The sequence below is a fragment of the Somniosus microcephalus genome, chromosome 34, assembly GCF_052327205.1.
Source record: "Somniosus microcephalus isolate GS21.2 chromosome 34, FLI_Smic_1.0, whole genome shotgun sequence".
Classification (NCBI taxonomy): domain Eukaryota; kingdom Metazoa; phylum Chordata; class Chondrichthyes; order Squaliformes; family Somniosidae; genus Somniosus; species Somniosus microcephalus.
Genome location: NC_141020.1, coordinates 7,341,627 through 7,368,430, shown reverse-complemented (window position 1 = coordinate 7,368,430; position 26,804 = coordinate 7,341,627). Strand labels below are relative to the sequence as shown.

The window sequence follows — 26,804 nt, the reverse complement described above, 5'->3', positions numbered from 1 at the left end:
GTTTACCCTCAGTGATACCACTATAGGACACACTATGAGCTACACCTACCTTGGTCTAACTATTACAGCATCAGGGAGCTTCAGCATAGCAGTGAATGCACTAAAAGAAAAAGCACGAAGAGCCCTATATGCAATAAAAAGAAAATTCTACAACATCCAAATCCCAGTCAAAATCTGGCTCAAAATATTTGACAGCATAATCCTGCCCATTGCACTGTACGGTAGTGAAGTATGGGGCCCGCTAAATCACCAAAGCTACACTAAATGGGAAAAACACACAATAGAAGCCCTACATGCAGAATTCTGCCGAAGCATCCTTCGCACCCAAAGAAAAACGCCAACAAATGCATGCAGAGCCGAACTAGGCAGATACCCACTGATAATAAACATCCAAAAACGAGCACTAAACTTCCTAAATCACCTCAAATCTAGCTCCCCAGACACCCTTCATTTCAAAGCCTTTCAGACCCAAGAGCTAAACCCAGAAAAGAGTCCCCTGAGTCAGCTGCTACTGAAACTAAGTACTCAGCCGGACCCTGACCAGCCCCAGACCAACACAGCCGTCCAAACACCAATCCGAGTGAACCAAATCATTAAAAAATGCAAAGAAACCTACCTGGAACATTGGAACAAAATAACCGAAAGCCAAAGCAGATTAGAATGTTACCGGGCCCTAAAAAGAGAATATAAACTGGCAGACTACCTCACGACCATCAGAGACAGAAAACAGAGACAGACCCTCACCAGGTACAGACTAAGCGACCACCAACTGGAAATTGAAAAAGGCAGATACAAGAAATCCTGGCAGCCTAGAGAGAATAGAATATGCGATCAATGTCTGGCCGGCGAGGTTGAAACAGAGATGCATTTCCTCCTAAAATGCGAAAAATTCAACACATCAAGAAACATATTATTCAACAAGCTAAGCCAAACAACCCCAGATTTCAAGGAATTGGATGACCTGTCAAAATTGAGATTAGTCCTAGGAGAAGGAGACAGACCATACCTTGGGGCCAAATATGTAACAACATGTCACAACCTGAGGACTGTTTAAAATTAAGACTGTTTAAAATTAATATTGAACGTACCAAATGAAGTACAAAGACTGTTTAAAAGTAATATTGTTTAAAAGTAATATTGTATGTACCCAACAAATGTCAAATCGATTGACACCTACAGAATGTTGGAAAACTGTACCTTTTTGCTATGTAAGCTTTGGCAATATGGTTCTCTGTAAACTTTCATGCCAATAAAGCATTTGAATTGGAAATTGGAATTGGATAGAAAGCAGGAGAGAGTGAGAGACATTAAGAGATATTCAAGGAACACAGGATGGCTCTAGATGAAGTGTGAATGGCCCCGGCAGAATGAAGGACAACTGCCATGTGGGAGGGAAGAAAAAAAGCTCAGACGAAAGTGTGGATTTAAAAAAAAAAAAGGGAAGTATGTGTGATGGGGCCGAGGTTATGATCTGAAATTGTTGAACTCTATGTTGAGTCCAGAGGGCTGTAGAGTGCCTAATCGAAAGATGAGGTGCTGTTCCTCGAGCTCACGCTGAGCTTCCGTGGAACAAGGCAAGAGGCCGAGAACGGTGAGGTCTGAGTGGGAATGGGGCGGTGAATGAAAGTGAACGGAGGTGTTCCGCAAAGCAGTCACCCCATCTGCGTTTGGTCTCCCCAATGTAGAGGAAACCACATCGTGGGCAGCGAATACAGTATACTAGATTGCAAGAAGTACAAGTAAATCACTGTTTCACCTGGAAGGGGTGTTTGGGGCCCTGGACAATGGGAAGGGGGGAGGTATAAGGGCAGGTGTTGCATCTCCTGCGCTTGCACGGGAAGGTGCCAGGTGAAGGGGAAGGGGTGCTGGGGGTGGTAGAGGAGTGGACTAGGGTGTCGCGGAGGGAGCGGTCCCTACAGAATGCTGAAAGGGGAGGTGAGGGGAAGATGCATTTGGTGGTGGGATCATGCTGGAGGTGGTGGAAATGGCGGAGGATGATCCGTTGAATGTGGAGGCTGGTGGGGTGAATAATAAAGAAAGACTTGCATTTCTCCAGCGCCTTTCATGGCCTCCGGATGTCCCAAAGCGCTTTACAGCCAATGAAGTACTTTCGAAGTGTAGTCACTGTTGTAATGTAGGAAACGCAGCAGGCAATTTGCGCACAGCAAGCTCCCATAAACTGCAATGTGATAATGACCAGATAATCTGTGTTAGTGATGTTAACTGAGATAAATATTAACCAGAACATCAGAGATAACTCCCCTGCTCTTCCTTGAAATAGTGTTGATGCAAGAAAACTACTAGGCCTAAGCGTTAAACAAAGCTTTAATCAACTGTTTTACAACATAGCGGTCTAGTTGTGTCCTTCACTAGTTCCTGTTAAGAATGTCCTGCGCAAGCTGGGCCCGTGCCCGAGTATTTATACTCTCCCTGGGCAGCGCCACCCGTAGGCTGCTCAGTATTATTTCATAAGTCTTTCTTTCATGAATGACTGATTCATGTCAAGTGTCATGGGATCTTTTACGTCCACCTGAGGGGGCAGACGGGGGCCTCGGTTTAATGTCTCTCATGAAAGACGGCACCTCTGACAGTGCGGCACTCCCTCAGCACTGCACTGCCTAGATTTTTGTGCTCAGGTCTCTGGAGTGGGGCTTTTGACTCGGGCGGGAGTGCCACCCACTGAGTCACGGCTGACAGAAATCACGATCTTGGTGGGCAGCGGATTTTATTTATTCAGCGACTCGGTTTTTGCTGTTCACCCAAGTTTGCAAATGAACGCACTTTGCGGTGCATTTGACTGGACCTCCTTTGGTGCCGCGTAGACTCCCCAGAATGTTTGCAGGGCACCCAGGGTTAAATTATGAGGAGCGATTGCATAAACTGTGCCCCAGAGTACAGAAGGTTAAGTGGTGATTTGATGGAGGTTTTTAGGACTTTGAGAGGAATTGATAGAGAGAAACTTTTTCCGCTGGTGGGGGAGTCGAGGGCAAGGGGACATAACCGTAAAATCAGAGCCAGGCCATTCAGGAGAGAAGTCTTCACGCAAAGGGTGGTGGAAGAGTGGGACTCTTCCACAAACAGCAGGGGCTTCTACTCGCTGGAGTTTAGAAGAATGAGAGGGGATCTCATTGAAACTTATAAAATTCTGACAGTACTGAACAGACTAGATGCAGGAAGGATGTTCCCGATGGCAGGGGAGTCCAGAACCAGGGGTCACAGTCTAAGGATAAGGGGTAAGCCATTTAGGACTGAAGAGGAGGAGGAATTTCTTCACCCAGAGAGTGGTGAACCTGTGGAATTCTCTACCACAGAAGGCAGTTGAGGCCAATTCATTAAATATATTCAAGAAGGAGTTGGATATATTTCTTAAGGCTAAAGGGATCAAGGGATATGGGGAGAAAGCAGGGACAGGGTACTGAGTTTGGATGATCAGCCATGATCTCATTGAATGGCGGAGCAGGCTCGAGGGGCCGAATGGCCTACTCCTGCTCCTATCTTCTACCTTTCTATGATGCTAGTTCAATTAATCATTTTAAATTGGAGGTAGATATATCCTTGGCTAGCATAATTCGAAAAGGAGATGGAGTTGGGATACAGATCAGCCATGATCTCATTGAATAGTGGAACTGGCTCGAGGGGCTGAATGGCCTCCTCCTATTTATATGATGCTCTAAATACATGTTTTGATTGTTTAAAAAAAAATGTTCCATTCCCCAGCACTGACATTCCTCAACTCCATGATCTCAAAAAAAAAAACAAAAAAAAAAAACCTCGATTCGCTTAACGCTTGTGGCAGCCAATCTAACCTGTGATTCATTTACTCCTTGGACAGAATCTCCTTCGCACGCTCAGTTCGGGTGTCAGCTGGAGGGCAAGTTCTGCATCTCCGGGCTCGGCCAGGACAAGCGCGAGAAGAAGAAGAGCTCGAACCTCGCCTTGCTGAAGAAGAAGCTGTTCCGGCGCCGGAAATCGGCCAAGTCAGCCGACCATGCCAAGCACATGCGCGAGCTCCTGTGCAGCTGGGACGTGCGCGACGTGGGCCTGCTGGTGAAGCAGTATGAAGCCGCGCTGGCCGTGAAGGAGTTGGCGATTCAGGCGTGCCTCGCCCGGCCAGAGGCCAGCCGCTTAAATGAAGATCTGGCCAAGCTCTACCAGTTCAAGTACTGTACGGACGTGGACCTGGTATTCCAAGGTACGTGCTTCCCCGTCCACCGCGCCATACTGGCCGCCCGGTGTCCTTTCTTCAAAAGCCTCCTCTTGTCTAACCTGGAACGCGCCGAGTTAGTCATGGACATCAGCACAGTGGGCATAGACATGCCGATACTCTCGTCCCTTTTGCACTACTTGTACAGCGGAGAATTTGGCGTGCGAGATTCCCAGATCAAGAACGTTGATGTCCTGGTCCGCCTCAGCGAGGAGTTCGGGATGCCCAATGCCCTTCACTTCGACATCTACGGCCTGCTGGAGAGCTGCTGCTACTACGACGCAGTCCTCAGTTTTACCTCCAACCCCGACGTCTCCGACGGCTTCGAAGGGGGCTGCCTGGAGGGGGAGTTCCGCTGTCACAAGGCCATCCTGTGCGCCCGCTCGCCGTTCTTCCGGAACCTCCTCCAGAAGCGGATACGCACTGGCGAAGAGACCACAGACCGGACCTTGCAGACCCCAGCTAGGATCGTGCTGAACGAAGCAATCATTCCAAAGAAATACGCACAAGTCATTTTGCACTGCATGTACACAGACCTGGTGGACCTGGACTTGGTGCTGCCTTTCAGCCCATCGACAGGGAGCTTAAGAGAAGTGCAGGATGAAACTGGGAAGGACAGCGAGACCCGACTGGAAAACGCCATGGAGCTGTTTCATATCGCACTCTTCATCGAGTTTGACATGCTGGCACAAGGTAAGGAGCGAGTGTTGGTGCTCTGGGAAGGGGCGGGATTGCTCAGGAGAAAATCTCCTCAATAATGGGGGGGGTGTACGGACACAAGTCTCTGAAGGTGGCAGGTCAAGTTAGGCAGGCTGTTTAAGAAGGTGTACGGGATCCATGGCTTTATAAATAGAGGCATAGTGCAAAAACTAGGAAGTTCTGCTAAACCTTTACAAAACACTGGTTAGGCCCCAGCTGGTGTGTTGTGGCCACTTCTGAGCACCGCAGCTCAGGAAGGATATCAACACCTTCGAGAGGATGCAGAAAAAATTTACTAGAATGCTAGCGGGAATGAAAGACTTCAGTTATGTGGCGGAGCTAGGGCTGTTCTCCTTCGAGCAGAGACGGTTATGGGGAGATTTGATAAAGGTGTTCAAAATCTTGAAGGGTTTTGATACTGTAAATAAGGAGAAACTGTTTCCATTGGCAGAAGGGTCAGTGACCAGAGGGCACGGATTGAAGATAATCGGCAATAGAACCAGTGGCGACAGGAGGGGGGCAAAAAATTACCCAGTGAATTGTGATGATCTGCAACGTGCTGCCTGAAAGGGCGGTGGAAGCAGATTTAATAATAACTTTCAAAAGGGAATTGATAAATACTTGAAAATGAAAAATCTGCAGGGCTCTGGGGAAAGGGTGGGGGGGACTAATTGGAGAGCTCTTTCAAAGAGCCGGCACGATGGGCCGAATGGCCTTCTGTGCTGTATGATATATATATATATATATATATATATATTTTATGTGATTTCTTGTGTCTTGAAGCCTTGGGATTAGCCGCTGCAATCTTTATCAAACCTGTGTCATGAGCGGTTCTTGGATGTGACTAGGATGCTTTGACAGTATCCAACATCCGTGGCCTCTCCTCTCCCAATCTCTCGAACCTCCTACAACCCTCCGAGAACTCCAGTGTTCCTCCACTTCTGGCCCCTTGCGCTTCCCCGATTTCCTTCACCCCACCATTGGCGGCTGTGCCTTGAGCTGCCGAGGTCCTAAACTCTGGAATTCTCCCCCTCTCCCTTTAAGACACCCCTTAAAACCTACCTCTTTGATCAAGCTTTTAATTACCCGCCCTAATCTCTCCTTATGCGGCTCGTTGTCCATTTCTGTCTGATTACGCTGCTGTGAAAGGCCTTGGGATGTTCTCGCACGTTAAAGGTGCAAGTTGTCGCCCAGTGTATCTTCTGCGATGGGTTGCCATTAACCTTGCGTTATCAGGAAATGAATCGGCTTGTTGAGCATTTTCCACCTGTACTCTGTTCTTGGAATGGACTAACCTGGAAGCCCTACTTCAGAACCAGCGTGGTGACCTCTGCGGCAAAGCGATTCAGTAGATGCAATGTTTGCTGCAGCATAAAAACATTTTGATGCATTCTTTTTGCAGATACAATCAGTGTGACGAATGGTATTGGAATAGCTAAGGATGCGGTTGAAACTCGACTTTCGTCCAGTCGATGTAGAGCTGCACTCGTCGATATAAGCCAATAGAATGTTCTATTACGTTGCCAGAACAGTAGTTACAAATTAGAGGAAGTTACGATCAAACTGTGCTCTGGTCAGACATGCAGATCGAGTACTGTGTCCAGTTCCGGCCACTGAGAAACAAGGGAGACATTTCAAGTGCAGAGCAGCAGAGCCATGAGATTGATCCCTAGTGTCTTGAGGTGTGAGGGAAGACAAGAGAGACTTGAGCTATTTAACCTGGAAAGGCAGTGTCTGAGAGCTGGTCCTGTAGAGGTATATCGAATAGTAACCGGCATGTATGGAAAAGGTTAATTCCGAATACTACTTTAAAATAAACAATGGCGGGGGAGGGTGCGGGGGGGGGGGGCACAGGCTCAAAAAGGTAACTTTCGGATTGCTATTTGGGGGGGGGGGGGCGCGGTGTTCTTCACTTGGAATGGACCTTTAGGACAAGTCGCGGAGGCGAAAACCCTAGAATTAATTAAAGAAACAATAGGGGGAGAGTAGTTGGATGAATTAAGATGGGCCGAATGGTCTTCCTCATTCATAAGTATCTTGTGATCTGAGATCCTCCTTGGTATATAGTGTGTGTGTGTACAGGCAGACAGACTTCGATAGGAAAAACAAAGGCAGAGTATTATTTAAATGGTGATAGATTGGGAAATGTTGATGTACAGAGGAACCTGGGTGTCCTTGTACACCAGTCACTGAAAGCAAACACGCAGGTGCAGCAAGCAGTTAGGAAGGCAAATGGCCTTCATTGCAAGAGGATTTGAGTACAGGAGCAAGGATGTCTTACTACAGTTATACAGGGCCTTGGTGAGACCACACCTGGAGTACTGTGTGCAGTTTTGGTCTCCTTACCTAAGGAAGGATATACTTGCCATAGAGGGAGTGCAGCGAAGGTTCACCAGACTGATTCCTGGGATGGCAGGACTGTCGTATGAGGAGAGATTGGGTCGACTAGGCCTGTATTCACTAGAGTTTAGAAGAATGAGAGGGGATCTCATTGAAACGTATAAAATTCCGACAGGGCTAGAGAGACTGGATGCAGGGAGGATGTTTCCCCTGGCTGGGGGGTCTAGAACGAGGGGTCACAGTCTCAGGATACGGGGTAGGGCATTTAGGACTGAGATGAGGAGAAATTTCTTCACTCAGAGGGTGGTGAACCTGTGGAATTCTCTACCACAGAAGGCTGTGGAGGCCAAGTCACTGAATATATTTAAGAAGGCGATAGATAGATTTCTAGACACAAAAGGCATCAAGGGGTATGGGGAGAGAGTGGGAATATGGTATTGAGATAGAGGATCAGCCATGATCATATTGAATGGCGGAGCAGGCTCGAAGGGCCGAATGGCCGACTCCTGCTCCTATGTTTCTGAGCCTGTACCGCCATTCAGTGAGATCGTGGCTGATCTGTGTCTTAACTCCACCTACCCGCCTTGGTTCCGTAACCCTTAACGTCATTGCCTAACAAAAATCTATCATAGTCGGTATTGACCTTTTCAATTGACCCCCAGCCTCGGCAGCTTTTTTTTTGGGGGGGGGGGGGGGGGGGGAAAGAGTTCCAGATTTCCACTACCCTTTGTGTGAAGAAGTGCTTCCTGGCATCACCCCTTGAACGGCCTGGCTCTAATTTTAAGGTTCTGCCCCATTGTTCTGGACCTTCACTCAGAGGGTGGTGAACCTGTGGAATTCTCTACCACAGAAGGCTGTGGAGGGCAAGTCACTGAATATATTCAAGAAGGAGGTGGGTAGAGTTCTAGACACAAAAGGCTTCAAGGGGTATGGGGAGATAGAGGATCACCCATGATCATATTGAATGGCGGAACAGGCTTGAAGGGCCGAATGGACTCCTGCTCCTAGTTTTCTGTGTTTCAGACAGAATCTGGTTCAGTTGTGATGCCCCAAGTGGTTGAATAGCTTAATGCTCGTACATGAAGAATGGCTATTGGCGGTTTATTGGTCACTGTGGGACACAACTCCAGCACACGCCACTACTTTCTCAAAGGGCAAGAGAAGGAATCAGTCTGGTAACATGGCCGTGAAGAGAAGAGCTGGTCATTATTTAAGCAAGAAACCAAAAGGAAGGCATTAATGAAGCGCTAGTATGTGTGGGAAGAGGCAGGGGAATGGGACTTGAGTGGATATCTCGAAGACTGGCACAGGGGCGATGGGTGAACGCTGTAAAATTCTATAAAGCCAGCCAAACACTTTAATAAAGGCGGAATGAGTTGTCAAATAAATTAACTGGGAGGGTCACTGACATGAACATAAATGGATTCAAGAGGCAAATGGTGGTGTTTGTGGCTAGAGAAGGGATTAGGGGATATGGTTTGAGAGTGATCACAAAAGGCTGGCTTTTTAGCACTAAGCCTCTTGCTGTTCTTTTATTCTAATTCCGTTTCCCTTTCTGCGCAGGCTGTGAAGACCTGATTGTCGAGAGTGTCACGCTGGACACTCTAGTTGCTATCCTGAAGTGGAGCTCCCAACCGTACGGCTCCAAATGGGTCCATCGTCAGATGCTGCATTTCCTCTGTGAGGAGTTCAGTAACGTCATCGCTTCCGACATTCTCTTCGAGCTCAGCAAGGAGCACCTGATGGCAGCCATCCAGTCCGATTACCTGCAGGTAGCAACTCTGTCTGCGGCTCGTAAGCTTAGGTTTTCTTCTGGCACCTCCAGTTTTTAGAGGAATAGCGGGCCTTTTTTTTTTATTCATTGATGGGATGTGGGCGTCGCTGGCTAGGCCTGCATTTAGTGCCCATCCCTAATTGCCCTTGAGAAGATGGTGGTGAGCCGCCTTCTTGAACCGCTGCAGTCCATATGGTGTAGTTACACCCACAATGCTGTTAGGAAGGGAGTTCCAGGATTTTGGCCCAGCGACAGTGAAGGAACGGCGATACAGGTCCAAGTCAGGATGATGTGTAGCTTGGAGGGGAACTTGTAGGTGGTGATGTTCCCATGCGTCTGCTGCCCTTGTCCTTCTGAGTGGTAGAGGTCGCGGGTTTAGAAGGTGCTGTTGAAGGAGCTTTGACGAGTTACCGCAGTGCATCTTGTAGATGGTACACACTGCAGCCACGGTGCGCTGGTGGTGGAGGGAGTGAATGTTGAAGGTGGTGGATGGAGTGCCAATCAAGCGGGCTGCTTTGTCCTGGATGGTGTCGAGCTTCTTGTGTGTTGTTGGAGCTGCACTCATCCAGGCAAGTGGAGAGTATTCCATCACACTCCTGACCTGTGCCTTGTAGATGGTGGAAAGGCTTTGGGGAGTCAGGAGGTGAGACACTCGCTGCAGAATTCCCAGCCTCTGGCCTGCTCTTGTAGCCACAGTATTTATATGGCTGGTCCAGTTCAGTTTCTGATCAATGGTAACCCCCAGGATGTTGATCGTGGGGGATTCTGCGATGGTAATGCCATTGAATGTCATGGGGAGATGGTTAGAGTCTCGCTTGTTGGAGATGGTCATTGCCTGGCACTTGTGTGGTGCGAATGTTACTTGCCACTTGTCAGCCCAAGTCTGAATGTTGTCCAGGTCTTGCTGCATATGGACACGGACTGCGTCAGTATCTGACGAGTCTCGAATGGTGCTGAACAGTGTGCAATCATCAGCAAACATCCCCACTTCTGACCTTATGATGGAGGGCCTGCGCAATTTTGTCCTGTGTTGAATTGTGGAAAAAAAGTCTTGATTTTTGTCCTTGGGCTGTGTCTGGTGGGCGAGTTTTGATGTGTATCACACAAGGACGAAGCGCTGATCTTTACTGGCCCGTCTCTGGTGGTGGCAGCAGTAGAGAGAATCAAATGACATTGAAATCATAAAATCGTACAGCACAGAAGGAGGCCATTCGGCCCATCGTGCCTGTGCCGGCTCTTTGAAAGAGCTCTCCGATTAGTCCCACTCCCCCCTGCTCTTTCCCCGCAGCCCTGCAAATTTCTCCCCTTCAGGTATTTATCCAGTTCCCTTTTGAAAGTTGCTACTGAATCTGTTTCCACCGCCCTTTCAGGCAGTGCGTTCCAGATCACAACAGCATGCTGAGTAAAAAATAATCTCCTCATCTCCCCTCTGGTTCTTTTGCCAAATGACTTTAAATTTGTGTCCTCTGGTTACCGACCCCCCCCAGCCAATGGAAATCGTTTCTCTCTACTTACTCCTATCAAAACCCCTCATCATTTTGAACACCTCTATCAAATTTCCCCTTGACCTTCTCTGCTCTTAAGGAGAACAATCCCAACTTCTCCGGTCTCGCCGCACAACTGCAGTCTTTCATCCCTGGTTCCATTCTAGTAAATCTCCTCCGCATCCTCCCCAAGGCCCGACTGTATCTTCCGAAAGTGCGGTGCCCAGAATTGGACACAGTACTCCAGCTGAGGCCTAACCGATGATTTTCGAAATGTCATGATGCGAGTGGAATTCTTTCCAGAATTTTAGTGCTGATTTGCTAATTACTCCCAGTGACGACGCTGGAGTTCAAAATGGAATCCCAAGTGGGAATCTGCCGTTAATTACTGTTGGATGGAGTTGAGTGTTAGTCACCCCCCGCCCCCACCACCCCCGAATCCGAAGGTTGTGGGCTGAATGGCGTCTAGTCCTAACTTGGTCAACATTATGTAGCCTGGCAGGCCTCGAATGGAAGGCAGAGACCCAGCAGGTCTGCAAACTGCAGCCCCGTTGCTCTGTTTTACTCTTGAGATGACTTAAGCTCCTAACATATTTTGTTAAATTTAATGCATCTGCTGGACGCTGCAGTGCGAGCGCTGTGCCAGAAAGTAATGGCTTCGCTCCAGGACTTGAGCACAGAATGTAAGCTGGCACGCCATTGCAATACTGGGGGAATGCTTCACCTTGAAGCCACTGCCCTTCAGTGAGGACATTAAACCAGCACCAAACCCGACTGCCTATTCTGATGGGGAACCCATTGCACTAGTTAAAGAAGAGCAGGGAATTTCTCAACCCGGCAAGCATTCCTTCCTCAACCAGCACCACTGAGAACAAATTAACTGATCGTTTTTTCTTTGCTGTAATAAACTGGCTACTGTGCTTGCCTACATGTCACTCTAAAGTGGGCACGGTAGTGTAGCGGTGATGTTACTGCACTATTAGTTCAGAGGTCCAGAGAATGTGAGTTCACATCCCTCCATGGCAGTTTAATTCAGCTTTAAAATCTGGAGATTTTTTTTTTTTTTTTTTTAAAAGCTGGTATCAGTAAAAGTGACCATGAAGCTGTCGGATTGCCGTAAAAACCCAACTGGGTCGCTAATTCTGGAAGGAAACCTGCCGGTCCGGGCCTATACGTGACTCCAGGCCCGCGCCATCGTGGCTGACTCTTAACTGCCCTCTGAAATGGCCTAGCAAGCCACTCGGTTCTAGGGATGGGCAGTAAATGCCGGCCTTGCCAGTGATGGCCACATCCCGAAAATGAATTTAAAAATAAAAAGCAATTCGTTGTATAGGAAGCGCTTGTAAGATGTTCGTAGAGGCATGATGAGGTGTACAAACACAGGTCTCTTTTTTTTTTTTCTTCCCTATCACTTCCGATTCTGGTATTAATGAACTGCAAATGGCAAGGGAGATGTCGGTATCTCTGTGCTTGGCATTCCCACTCCCAGTGCGTTTGGATCTGCCTCCATGTTCCCCGTAATTTTGTTTGGGTGCACAGCCCATTCAAAATACTGCGCATGGGCGAACTTCAACATTGCAAAAGCCGGTCCCGGGCTGTGTGGGGCCAACAGAGAGCTGCGCGGCTTATAGAGAACGTCGGTCTGCCTGGTACCTGGAATCACCCTGTGCACCCAAAAGTTGCATTTGTCTTTTTTTTAATGGCATTGTCACTTTTAATCTTAAAGAAAGGAAAACAATTTGCAGGGCTCTGATTCCAGTCCTCGCTTTAGGCCTCTGAACAAAAAACATAACATAGAAGATAGGAGCAGGAGTAGGCCATTCGGCCCCTCAAGCCTGCTCCGCCATTTAATGAGATCATGGCTGATCATCCAAATTCAGTACCCTGTCCCTGCTTTCTCCCCATATCCCTTGATCCCCTTAGCCTTAAGAAATATATCTAACTCCTTCTTGAACTGCCTTCTGTGGTAGAGAATTCCACAGGTTCACCACTCTCTGGGTGAAGAAATTCCTCCTCATCTCTGTCCTAAATGGCTTACCCCTTATCCTTAGACTGTGACCCCTGATTCTGGACTCCCCGACCATTGGGAACATCCTTCCTGCATCTAGTCTGTCTAGTCCTGTTAGAATTTTATAAGTTTCAATGAGATCCCCTCTCATTCTTCTAAACTCCAGCGAGTATAAGCCCATTCGACCCAATCTCTCTTCATACGTCATTCCTGCCATCCCAGGTATCAGTCTGGTGAATCTTCGCTGCACTCCCTCCATGGCAAGAACATCCTTCCTCAGATAAGGCGACTCTTGACTCCCCTGTTGCTCAAAAATCTGCCTATCTCCGCCTTGAATATGTTCACTGACTCCGCCTCCACAGCTCTCTGGGGTAGAGAATTCCAAAGATTCACGACCCTCTGAAAGAAGAAATTCCTCCTCATCTCCGTCTTAAATGGGCGCCCTCTTATTCTGAGACTATGCCCCCTCGTTCTAGATTCCCCCACGAGGGGAAACATCCTCTCAGCATCTACCCTGTTCAACCCCCTCAGAATCTTGTATGTTTCTTGCATTTCTATAGCGCCTTTCACGACCTCAGTTCGTCCCAAAGCGCTTTACAGCCAATGAAGTACTTTTTGAAGTGTAGTCACTGTTGTAACGTAGGGAATGCAGCAGCCAATTTGCGCACCGCAAGCTCCCACAAACAGAAATGAGATAAATGACCAGCTAATCTGTTTTTAGGTGTTGGTTGAGGAATAAATATTGGCCAGGAAAGCTCCCCTGCATTCTGCATAGTCCACCTGAGGACGACAGACAGGGAGTCGGTTCAACCTCTCCTCTGAAAGACTGCACCTCCGACAGTGCGGCACTCCCTCGGTACTGCACTGGGAGTGTCGGCCTGGATTTTGCGCTCGTGTCTCTGGAGTGGGACTTGAACCCACGACCTTCTGACTGAGGTGCGCGAGAGAGAGAGAGAGAGAGTGCTACCCACTGAGCCACGGCTGACCAGTAACTGGGGCTGTGTGCATGAAGCTTTTAAAGACGGCTGTGCGGACAAGTACATTTTCTTCTGCTCCCTGTCAGAATAACTGCATTTTAAATGTGAACCAAAAGTGCTGGAACTGAACTGCAATTCAGCCAGCATCTGAAAGTGAACATTTCGGATAGATCCCTTCATTGGAACTGAATGTTGTGTTTAACGGGTATTGTCTCGAATAGTTAATTGTATTCAGCACTGACTTCTTCCAACAAAGCATATACACGAATCAGAATGCGCTAACCAATCCAGCTTAGTTTAACAATGTTACAGTATTATTATTGGAGGCTTATGATCAATGTTCCCTTTAATTCTTTTGGGTTGCGCGGCCCAATTAACGGGCTGGGGGGCCATTGAAAATTCCGCGCATGCGCGGTTTTTCTACTTAAAAGCCGCCTCACTGGCTGAGCGAGAGCTACAGAGCGCCGCGCGGTCACGCAGCTTAAAGGGAACATTGCTTATCATATCTGTATTTTCCACGAATAGCTGTAACGTATATAGTAATGATATTTGAGCCTAGTCTAGTTGACTTAGTTTTATCCAGTTTTAATACTTTTATTTAATGAACAAATAGATCTGCATGAACTGTTGTGCAACAAAACATAGAAACGTAGAAGGTAGGAGCAGGAGTAGGCCATTCGGCCCCTCAAGCCTGTTCCGCCATTTAATGAGATCATGGCTGATCATCCAAACTCGGTACCCTGTCCCTGCTTTCTCCCCATATCCCTTTAGCCTTAAGAAATATATCTAACTCCTTCTTGAATATATTTAATGAATTGGCCTCCACTGCCTTGTGTGGTAGAGAATTCCACAGGTTCACCACTCTCTGGGTGAAGAAATTCCTCCTCATCTCAGTCCTAAATGGCTTACCCCTTATCCTTAGACTGTGACCCCTGGTTCTGGACTCCCCCGCCATTGGGAACATCCTTCCTGCATCTAGTCTGTCTAGTCCTGTTAGAATTTTATAAGTTTCAATGAGAAATCCTCATTCTTCTAAACTCTAGCAAATACAAGCCCAATCGACCCAATCTCTCTTCATACGTCATTCCTGCCATCCCAGGTATCAGCCTGGTGAATCTTCGCTGCACTCCTTCCATGGCAAGAACATCCTTCCTCAGATAAGGCGACCAAAACTGCACACAATACTCAAGCTGTGGTCTCACCAAGGCCCTGTACAACTGCAGCAAGACATCCTTGTTCCTGTACTCGAACCCTCTCGCTACGAAGGCCAACATACCATTTGCCTTCTTAACCGCCTGCTGCACCTGCATGTTTACCTTCAGCGACTGGTGCACAAGGACACCCAGGTCTCGTTGCACTTCCCCTTCTCCCAATCTATTGCCGCTCAGATAATAATCTACCTTCCTGTTTTTGCCACCGGTGCGTATTTAAATGCTACGGTGCAAAAGCTGAAGTATTGGTTGGCAGAAGCCAGTATCTTCTAAACTGGGGCCCATTCTTTCCGATCACCTGAAGTCTGTGTTTTAAAAGTGGCTCACTCTGTTCCACTCCACTCCACTATGTGCATTGACATCAGCTGCTTTTGATATTGCGCCAGTGCCGCACCCGCCAGCGCACTGGTCCCGCGAAGCTGCCGGCAATACCAAAGTAAACTTGCCGGAGTCTCTGTGGCATGCCGGAATATTCAGCATTCTCCCTGGCTTTGGGCACTAGTGAATCTGCTTTGGTTTTGCCACTGGCTAAGTGAGGCCCTGAGCTTTCGGAAGTCAAAAGTACTGACATTAAACGAGATTTAAAAAAAAAAAAAAAAAATTCATTCACTGGATTTGGGCGAGACCGGCATTTATTGCCCATCCCTAGTTGCCCCTTGAGAAGGTGGTGGTGAGCCGCCGCCTTGAACCGCTGCAGTCCGTGTGGTGAAGGTGCTCCCACAGTGCTGTTAGGGAGGGAGTTCCAGGATTTTGACCCAGCGACGATGAAGGATCGGCGATATATTTCCAAGTCAGGATGGTGTGTGACTTGGAGGGGCGGAACTTGGAGGTGGCGGTGTTCCCATGCGCCTGCTGCCCTTGTCCTTCTAGGTGGAAGAGGTCGCGGGTTTGGGAGGTGCTGCCGAAGAAACCTTGGCGAGTTGCTGCAGCTGTTGTGTGCTTTTAGGTGTTGTGGAGTCAGTTTCCTTTTTTTTTACCTTTTCAAGATTCGACGTTGAGCAGTAACTGCACTCAACAAAAAAATTTTGAAGTGAGAATGTCTTTTCTTGTGGTTTTTTTGGTGTATGTTGGGGGGTGGGGTGGTTATTGGAAGAAGGCTTGTCTAGGCTTGTAAGGAATGTATCAGGAGGGCTGTGCATTTTTTGATCAGTTTGTCATGCTATCTCCTTCTCCCCTCCTTCAAAAAACCCCTCTCTTTGAAGTGTTTTGAGCCTGTCCCTCTAATCATGCCTATTTACCTCCGCGGTGTCCTTACTCTGAGCAAAAGGGTGCTCGAGAGTAAAACACTATAATATTTCTATAATATAAATTTTTTTTAATAAAGCGCTGTATCGATGGAACTATATCATTAGTTGGGTATGTTTTAATTCTAGCTGTCTGAGACAGATTCAAATGTTTTTGTACTAAGCCATACAGAACCAGGAGCCTGTGGGATATGCTTTCTATTTACAGCCTCCGGCACAACACAATCTCTATCCTATTTTCACCAGACATCTATGTGTGTGCAGGGGTCGCGGGGCCAGCAATCAGATGTGGGAATTCGACCATTTTTTTAATTATTAAAAGAAAACTCCTCCATAACCCATCGCGGCTGAGGGTAATTGTAATATCCCGAACTGAATGACTTGATCGGTGTGAAATTATAGAAACTTTGAATGATACCGCGCAAGAGGAGGCCATTCAGCCCCTCGAGCCTGTTCCACCGTTCAGTGAGATCATGGCTGATCTGTGACCTAACTCCATCTACCCGCCTTTGCTCCATATCCCCGTAATACCTTTTTAGTTAACAGAAATCTATCAATCTCGGATTTAAAATGAACAATGGACCCAGCATCAACTGCTGTTTGCGGAAGAGAGTTCCAAACTTCTACCACCCTTCACGTGTAGAAGTGTTTCCTAACTTCACTCCTGGAAGGCCTGGCTAATTTTTAGGCTATGTCCCCTAGTCCTAGATTCCTCAACTAGCAGAAATAGTTTTTATCTACCCTATCGTTCCCCTCAATACCTTGAATACTTTGATCAAGTCATCCCTTAATCGAAATTCCTAGTTTGTGTAATCTCTCCTTGTAATTTATCCCCTGAAGTCCAGGTATTGTTCCAGTAAACTTACGCTGCACTCCCTCCCAATGCCAATATATGTTTCCTAAGGTGTGGTGCCCAGAACTGAACACCGTACTCCAGGTGGGGTCTAACCAGGGCTTTGTACAACTGCAGCATAGCTTCTACCCCCTTATATTCCAATCCTCCCAGAGTAAAGGTGTCTAGTGACACCATGACTGGCCTGAGCAACACTGGACTAAGGAAGGGAATCGGTTCCAGCCTCTGCCACTGATTATAATCCGTTTGGGGTAGGGGGTAAGACCAGATTGGGTTTGGTTATGTCCGTTCTCGTGGCCTGTTGGCCGTTGCTATCTGGGGGCATGTGAAGTTTGGGTGTGGTACTAGAGGACAACAGATGACTATTTCCTGGCTGGCTATGAATATGAGGGCACCAAAATCCGGCATGATTAATGTTTTTGACCCCAGCGAGAGTCGGCACCTTCAGGAGAGGAGGGTGGAAAAAATGTAGCAGTGGAGAAAAAACTGTGTGATATTGATGCTGACGTGGTGCCTCTCTTTCCCCCACCCCCCTTTGCAGGCAAGTGAACACGATATCCTGAAGGCTGTGATTAAATGGGCTGAACACCAGCTGGCAAAGCGTCTGTCGGATGAAGGTGAGTTATGCGCAGGTGTATCGAGTGCAGCAGAGACTCGCTGACCTGCAGTCCCGGGGCGCCTGCCAGTTCCCGTGTTCTGACCTAGTTAGGGTCCTGCTGCTTTTTACTGTCTGGTGATGGTCTCTGCTGTGGCCTAATCATCGTCTTAATAGTTTGAGCTACTGCCTGTACATCATAATCTCGTCATTGCTGCCGTTTGCGGTAACGTAATGTTTCGGTACAGCTTGGCTGTGAAAATGTGGCGTGGAACCTCCCAAAACTACCAGCTTTGAGACACTTCTATAGCTCGGCATGAAACTAATCTCTTCCAGCCCCAATTCCCCTATCTGAAAGTTTCATATTTCAGCCAGAGCACTAAGATGGTACTTTTATTTTGCTCCACTATTTTAGCGTGTGTTTCTCTTTTCTTTCCCCCCGCCGCACCCCTCGCAAATTTGGGCCCCACCTTCCGTGACCACAATGGCCAGGGTTTTCTGCTTCTCCCATTTGCCAGCCCGTAATTTTCTGCCCATTGACTGCTTCCTGGGGTATAATTCCACAAGTCACCGGGCTCCCTGCCTTACCTGAGTGACCGCCCCCCCCCCCTCCCGTTCATTGTGCGCGGCTCGACAGCGAGTGTCGGTGGACGGTTCCTCCGTGCTGATACTGTAGCCAGAACTCGATCCTGTTTTCACCGTGTGTGCAGGGGGGTGGCTATTTAGCAATCAATCTGGCATCTTTTTATTTTACTAAAATATTTGCCCATAACCCAGCGAGGCTAAGGGCTATTGTAGTATCCCTGTCTGAATGTGATCTCTACACTGGGAATTGAAGCTGGGAGCAGTCCTAGTTTATATAGCTTAGCCGCTTACTAGATAAATCTGCGGAGCTTTTTTGGAGGGGGGAGGAGACCATACATGCTTTGAGACACCAGTCATTCCCCACTTCCTTTGCCCCCACCATTGGCGGCCATGCCTTCAGTCGTCTAGGCCCTAAGCTCTGAAATTCCCTCCCTAAACTTCTCCGCCTCCTTTAAGACACTCCTTAAAACCTACCTTTTCGACCAAGCTTTTAATCACCGGCCCCAATATCTCCTTACGTGGCTCGCTGTCAATTTTTTGGCTGATTACGCTCCTGTGAAGCGGCTTGGGATGTTTGCTCATATTATGGGCACTGTATAAATGCAAGTTGTTGTGTTTGTCCTATGCTTGAATTCAGTGTCTAGTTCACACATGAAGTGTAGCCACTTAGGGGTGAGGTATCACCGGGCAGCCCACACAACAGCGGCTCAGCTTGACGCCACATCTTCAGGAAGGGAAGGGAAATTCACTGCTTCATACAGCGCCTTATCCTGTGCTTCCTGACCACCTCCCGCACTTGTAAATTGGCAACCTTGAACATAAAGTGACTTGTGTGCGTGTGACCTTTTTTTACAGTGTTGAATATGGGCTGATGCAAAGTTTTTTTTTTTTTTCCCTCTCTCCCTCTTCACATCGAAGGCTTGTTTGAAGTAGTGCAATAATTATGGGTGTGGGCGGCTGCTTAAAGACCAGTAATAGTTGAGTCTGGATGATTGCATGTGTCGACTAGTTTGGAGCCAGATTCATTGCTTGCTGGCGCTTGTCCCACTGTGATCATAATTGCTTTGATTTGTGGAGTGCCGACATCTGAATTAACGCTTAGGGGCACATACTGAGCTTGCTTATATATGTGAATTTATTTTTATTATTATTTATCACGCCTTTTCATATATACACACACACAAGTGTTGCAAAAAGCCCTTGGCCGCAGAGACCTCCCATTTTGATTTTACTGTCTGCTCTGGATTTGGATTGTAGAATTTACTTATCGTAGGTTTAATTAGAGCAAACTGCAGTGTAAGTGGATCTCCAGATCTGCACTTCAATAAACAGCGTAGCCAGGATCACCGGTTTACGATCACTGATTCCATTCTTATTACATTGGATTCTAGAATTTTTTTTACCTAGAATTTACAGCACAGAAACTGGCCTTTTGGCCCAACAGGTCCATGCTGGCGTTTATGCTCCACTCAAGCCTCCTCCCGTCCTTGCCTAACTCTTAACAGCGTAACCCTCTATTCCTTTCTCCCTCGTATGTTCATCTAGCTTCCCCTTAAATGCATCTGTCCTGTTCGCCACTCCCTGTGGTAGCGAGTTCCACGTTCTCACCACTCTCTTTTGTACCAGTGTTTTGAGGCGCTCATTCTAGTTTACCCCTCCCCCAAGAAAACTGAAAGTCCGTGACTCTGGTCGTTAATCAGGGATTGAATTTTCCGCCCACTGACTATGAATCAGCCATGGTGTGGAGATGCCGGTGCTGGACAAATGTAAGAAGTCACACAACACCAGGTTATAGTTCAAATAAAACTCTTGGACTATAACCTGGTGTTGTGTGACTTCTTACATATGAATCCGCAGACAACTTTAATTAATTATGTAAAGGAATATTACTTTAAATTGGATGTGCAGGACAAAAGGCCACAGGTTTGAACTCCTTAAGGGCGAATATCAGGAAATTCTGCCTGGAGCCGTGAAGAACCAATTGGATGCAACTTTAGTATCTTTCTGGGTGGATGAATTTAGATGGGCTGAATGGCCTTCCTCATTCTTATGGTCGATCTTCTGTCAAGGGAATAGAAAGTCGCGGGGGTGGTGGTGCAACATTGCACTGTTCTGGAGCCGCTTAACTCTACTGGAAAACCATGCAGAGTCATCGAGATTGAATTGAGGACCTTGAACCGAAACCGCCCCCCCCCCCCCCCCCCCCCGGACTTCCCGACCCCCTCGAACTGTTCATGGACAGAAGCTGTGCGTGTATTTAGCGCGTGATGGTTGAGCGCAGAAACCAAATGGAGGACTGATTGTGCTCAACACGAGAATCGTACTCTGGATGGAGTGCGGCCTCCTGAAATTGACCCCGTTGGGTAGTTTCTCCACTCCGTGGTGCAGTTACACTGCGTGCACAGAGCAGTGAGCGAGTCAAGGTTGCTGCGGGTATGGAGAGTTGATTTCAGATTGGTTCCGCCAATGCCCATGAACTTCCCCATTGTGAAACTCAACCAGCTGATTGCACCATTGCATTACACTGTTGCGTGCAAAAGGAAAGAAGAGCTTGGAGCCTAAACTGCTTCAGATCGCATTTACATCGTGGTAAACGATCTGCAGTTCAGGTTTGGAAACCCCCAGTTGCTGGGAGTTCCCAGTGCAATGGGATCTATAATCTGACTCGACTATAGTTGGGAGTGTTAATGCACCCGCTGACTTTCTGCGGTTTGTTTCCCTGGTTTGCTTAAATGCTGTCCCCTCCATCCCAACAAATCTTCAAAGCCTAGAAATTCAGTGCATTGTTCCATTGGAGTGATGGGGATGTGGGTTTATCGTAGAATCATTAAAACTTGCGGCGCAGGAGGAGGCCATTCGGCCCATCGAGACTGCCGGCCGAAAAGAGCTATCCAGCCTAATCTCACTTTCTAGCTCTTGGTCCGTAGCCTTGTAGGTTACTGCACTGCAAGTGCATATCCAAGTACTTTTTTAAATGCAGTGAGGGTTTCTGCCTCTACCACCCTTTCAGGCAGTGAGTTCCAGACCCCCACCGCCCTCTGGGTGAAAAATGTTCTCCTTGACTCCCCTCTAATCCTTCCTTCTACCAATTACTTTAAATCTATGCCCCCTTGTTATTGACCTCTCTGCTAAGGGAAATAGGCCCTGCCTATCCACGCTGTCTAGGGTTTGTGTCACTCTGGCCCCCACCCTCCCCAACGATAGGCTTGATTGTAAAGCGATGCCAAGTGCGAGCCAGGCATGCCAAAGGGGAAGAGACAATCTTCGAATGGGTCACTCGGTGCTGCTTGCACACCTCCTTGTATAGCAGCCTCAGCCGAGGCCCAACAGCAGGGCTTCAGTTGCCCTCTTGGCTGGACAAGGCTTGCTCGGTGCGCAAAGACTCACTACAAAGGCATATTAAAATCTGTGTCGTAACTAAAAGCTTTGTTTTCCTCTCTTGCGTGCCACAGAGCCCAATTTGCTGAATGGGACGGCCCACAGCGTCAACAAACGCGGGGTGAAGAAGCGGGATTTGGACTCCGCGCAGCTCCGCGAGATCGTTTCCGACCTGGTGCCGCACGTTCGCATTGCTCACATCCTTCCAGCGAAGAGCGAGGTCCTGTCTGACGCTGTAAGTGACCATTTGTAGGAATTGTACCACACTGTAGAGGTTTACAGCGCAGAAGGAGGCCGTTCAGTCCATGATGTCTATGCCGGCTCGTTGCTGGAGCAACCCAAACTAATCCCATTACCCTCCTCTCTTCCTGCTCATCTAATTTGCTGTTTGCGGGATCTTGCTGTGCACAATATGGCTGCAGCATTTACCTACGTAACAATAGTGACTACACCTGGAAACTAATTCCTTGGGTGTGAGGCACCTTTGGGAAGTCCCATAAGATGCTCCATGAATAAAAGTCCTTTCTCCCGACTGGCGCAGCACAGGTTGTCGCCGCCCCCCCCCCCCCTCTTGTTTTCTGTGATCTGAAAAATTTCTTTGAGAATTACTCAAATGTCAGAGCCAAGGAATGGAAAAGATTTCACATTTTAGGCACCCAGTGTCTGCAGTCGGCATTTCTCTCGGAGCTGTTGTAGATCTGCCCGGATTTTGAAGTGGTTCATTTCCTACCCTGGACAATTTTATTTATTTTTATTTTATTCGCTTACGGGATCTGGGCGTCGCTGGCGAGGCCACCGCTGCAGTCCGTGTGGTGAAGGTGCTCCCACAGTGCTGTTAGGGAGGGACTTCCAGGATTTTGACCCAGCGACGATGAAGGATCGGCAATATACTTCTAATTCAGAATGGTGTGTGACTTGGAGCTGGTGGTGTTCCCATGTGCCTGCTGCCCTTGTCCTTCTAGGTGGAAGAGGTCGCTGGTTTGGGAGGTGCTGCCGAAGAAGCCTTGGCGAGTTGCTTCAGTGCATCTTGTAGATGGTACACACTGCAGCCACGGTGCGCCAGTGGTGGAGGGAGTGGATGTTTAAGGTGGTGGATGGGGTGCCAATCAAGCGGGCTGCTTTGTCCTGGATGGTGTCGAGCTTCTTGAGTGTTGTTGGAGCTGCACTCATCCAGGCAAGTGGAGAGTATTCCATCACACTCCTGACTTGTGCCTTGTAGATGGTGGAAAGGCTTTGGGGAGTCAGGAGGTGAGACACTCGCTGTAGAATTCCCAGCCTCTGACCCGCTCTTGTTGCCACAGTATTTATGTGGCTGGTCCAGTTAAGTTCCTGGTCAATGGTGAACCCCAGGATGTTGATGGTGGGGGATTTGGCGATGGTAATGCTGATTTGCACAAAGACTACAGCAACCGGCATTCTTTGCCTCACCGTGGTCAGCCTGCGCGCTCGGCTGAGCACCCGATTCTGGGTTTGGGCTTTCCAGACGTCATAGGATGATACAGCACAGAAGGAGGCCATTCAGCCCATCGTGCCTGTGCCGGCTCTTTGAAAGAGCTCTCCAATTAGTCCCACTCCCCCCTGCTCTTTCCCCATAGCCCTGCAAATTTTTTCCCCTTCAAGTATTTTTCCAATTCCCTTCTGAATGTTACTATTGAATCTGCTTCCACCGCCCTTTCAGGCAGCGCATTCCAGATCACAACAACTCGCTGCGTAAAAAAATGTTTCCTCATGTCCCCTCTTGTTCTTTTGCCAATCACCTTAAATCTGTGTCCTCTGGTTACCGACCCGTCTGCCATTGGAAACAGTTTCCCCTTATTTACTCTATCAAACCCATTCATGATTTTGAACACCTCTATCAAATCTCCGCTTAACTTTCTCTGTTCTAAGTCGATCCAGCTTCTCCAGTTGATCCACATAACTGAAGTCCCTCATCCCTGGTACCATTCTAGTAAATCCCTTCTGCATCCTTCCTAAAGTCTGGTGCCCAAAATTGAACACCATACTCCAGCTGAGGCCTAACCAAGTGTTTTATAAAAGTTTAGCATAACTTTTTGTGCTCTCTGCCTCTATTAATAAAGCCAAGGATCCTGTATGCTTTTTTGACAGCCTTCTCAACTTGTCCTGCCACCTTCCAAGATTTTTTTTTACATACACCCCCGCTCTCTCCAGGTCTCTGTTCCTACACCCCCTTTAAAATTGTGCCATTTAGTTTATATTGTCTCTCCTGATTCTTCCTAATAAAATGTATCGCTTCACACTGCGTTAACTTTCATCTGCCATGTGTCTGCCTATTTCACCAGTCTGTCTATGTCCTCCTGAAGCCTGTTCCTATCCTCCTTATCGTTTACTATATTTCCGAGTTTCATGTCATCTACAAACTTTGAAATTATGCCCTGTATACCTAAATCCAAGTCATTAATATAGAAACATAGAAAAATAGGAGCAGGAGTAGGCCATTCGGCCCTTCGAGCCTGCTCCGCCATTCAATATGATCATGGCTGATCCTCTATCCCAATACCATATTCCCGCTCTCTCCCCATACCCCTTGACGCCTTTTGCGTCTAGAAATCTATCTGTCCTTCTTAAATATATTCAGTGACTTGGCCTCCACAGCCTTCTGTGGTAGAGAATTCTACAAGTTCGCCACCCTCTGAGTGAAGAAATTTCTCCTCATCTCAGTCCTAAATGTTCTACCCCGTGTCCTGAGACTGTGACCCCTCGTTCTAGACCCCCCAGCCAGGGGAAACATCCTCCCTGCATCTAGTCTGTCTAGCCCTGTCAGAATTTTATACGTTTCAATGAGATCCCCTCTCATTCTTCTAAACTCTAGTGAACACAGGCCTAGTCGACCCAATCTCTCCTCATACAACAGTCCTGCCATCCCAGGCATCAGCCTGGTGAGCCTTTGCTGCACTCCTTCTATGGCAAGTATATCCTTTCTTAGGTAAGGAGACCAAAACTGCACACAGTACTCCAGGTGTGGTCTCACCCAGGCCCTGTATAACTAGTAAGACATCCTTGCTCCTGTACTCAAATCCTCTTGCAATGAAGGCCAACATACCATAAACATCAAAGAGCAGTGGTCCTAATACCGACAACAGGGGAACACCACTGTATACTTCCCTCTTGTCTGGAAAACAACCGTTCACCACTACTCTGTTTTCTGTCCCTTAGCCAATTTCATATCCACGCTGCCACTGCCCCTTTAATCCCATGGGCTTTAATTTAGTCATTTAAACGTACAACCAGATTTGCATTGCGCAAACCCTTGCATTTAGCAAATCCTCTGCTGTTAACTTAGAAAATGGGAACTGAAGACTGCTGTTGGCTAAGGCATTCTTTAGCTGGAGGAAATAACCAGCTTTTCTGGGAATATGTATTCATATATTCTCCAACTGTATTACGTCATAACAGTACAAGTCATGGCTGCCCTGTTACGTTAATTATCGTTGCAGTGATCCACAGACCACACATTTGGGAAAATGCCAAGTGTCTGAATAGTAGGAGACTTTGGCCAGGATATTTATCGGAAGTGTTGAGGCTCGTCATGAGTTAGCTGATTTCAGCCAGTGGTGGGGGGGTGGGGTGGGGGGTGGGGTGGGGTGGTGGGTGGGGTGGGGTGGTGGGTTGGGGGGGGGGGGGGTTGCGCTTGCATGTGGTCTCGGCGTGCCTGGTTTAGGAAAGGGGGACAGTTGGCCCCCGTTTCCTGTCCTGATTTGCGGCCAGCGACCGCAGATGGAAAATGTGTGTCCAGCGAGAACAAGATCGGGCTCGGCCGTGATACCCTTCATGATTGAAGAGCTTGCCAGCACACACTGTCTAAGCTGCTGCTTGATTGAGAGCCATTTGGCTTGGGCCGAGGAGTGTCAATAGAGCCAGACTGCAGCATGAGTTAGTGCCTTCAGGAGAAGAGGAAAGGAGAAAATTAGCAAGACAAAAGTGATGAGCTCTAACATTTTTTGCTCGCTGACTTGCATTCGCTGCCGTTCTAGCAACGCCTCGAACTTAAAATTCTCATTCTTGTGTTCACATCCCTCCATGGCCTCGTCCCCCTCTTCCCTATCTCTCTACCCTCCTCCAGCTTTGTGAAAACTCTGCGTTCCTCAAATTCTGGACTCTTGTGCATTCCCTGATTTCTTTTGCCCCATCATTGTCTAGGTCCTGCACTCTGGAATTCGCTCCCTAAATCTCTCTACCTCTCCTCCTTTAACCTGCTCTTTAAAACCGACCTCTTCGACCAAGTTTTTGGTCACCTGGCCTAATATCTCCTTATGTGGCTCGGTGTCAAATTTTGTCTGACAATCGCTCCTGTCACGCACCTTGGGATGTTTTACTGCATTAAAGGCGCTGTGTAAATACAAGTTGTTGTTCAAATCTACTTGGAAGTTTAAACGGAGGAAATTTTTTCTAGAAGAGCACTAAAACTTCAGGTTTAAATATGGTTAAAAAAATTGGTATGCAAGGGGATGAAAAATTAGGAGGTCACTAAGGATTTGATGTAGCATGAAATCCAAGATAGAAAAGTTTCCACCATAGCATGGGTACTGCAAGCATTAACAAAGAAACAAAGATGCACATTTATATAGCGCCGATGGAGCGATGAAGCTCAGGAATGCACACAAGGCTATTTGGAGCCAGTTGCCCACGTATGCTGTATTCAGTGTATAAATATTCTGTATCTGATTAGCAAAATGACTGACTTCCTCCTCCCCCAGGGCACTGACTCTGGCAAGAGTACAGATCAGGGTCACTCGCAGTCCTCTGGCCGCTCCCTCGAGTGGCAGTGCTTCATACATGAGCCTGAAGGCCATTTAACTGAGGGCATCGCTGTCCCATAGAAACATAGAAGATAGGAGCAGGAGTAGGCCATTCGGCCCCTCGAGCCTGCTCCGCCATTCAATGCGATCCTGGCTGAGCATCCAATTTCAGTACCCAGTCCCTGCTTTCTCCCCATACCCCTAGATCCCTTTAGCCTTAAGAAATATATCCTCACTTGATATCCACACAGAAATCTGAGAGCCCCAACTACTCCTCTCCCCCACCGCCCCCCCCCCCCCCCCCCCCCCGCCAAAGAAAAGCTCAAACACTGAGGCAAGTTGTAGCATCACGACTGCTGCACCTGCTGAAATCGGCCAACTCTGTACAGACTTGGGGATGAAACCTGGGACCTTCTAGTCTGTTTAACTCGGGACAAATGCTCCCTCGACTCTGCCGGTTCCGCGCAGCCCGTGGCAGACCTTTTTCAATGTTTAAAAACTGTGAATGGGTCGCACTGCCCCTTTATGGGGGCTGTGTACCCCCCAAAAAATACTGGGAACATTGCTGAGGACTGCACCAGCAAACTGATTTTGATTCCCTTTTCCCAGATACTGTACCTGCATTATCATAAATACCCATAATCAAAATGGACAATGGCTTCATTTTTAAAAAATATAATAGGCTGCCAATTGAA

At 47.8% G+C, this 26,804-nt stretch overlaps 1 protein-coding gene across 1 annotated transcript in view; it reads left to right on the top strand.

The window, feature by feature from the left end:
- The first annotated feature begins 3,868 nt into the window (after positions 1-3,868).
- Positions 3,869-26,804, top strand: part of LOC147096705 (BTB/POZ domain-containing protein 7-like) — a 47,050-nt gene continuing 24,114 nt past the window's right edge. Inside the window, exons 1-4 of the mRNA XM_085973303.1 lie at positions 3,869-4,897; positions 8,807-9,015; positions 17,336-17,411; positions 21,427-21,587. Of these exons, the coding sequence (XP_085829429.1) occupies positions 4,000-4,897; positions 8,807-9,015; positions 17,336-17,411; positions 21,427-21,587 (1,344 nt within the window). The 5' untranslated portion in view covers positions 3,869-3,999. The remainder of the gene's footprint in view (positions 4,898-8,806; positions 9,016-17,335; positions 17,412-21,426; positions 21,588-26,804) is intronic.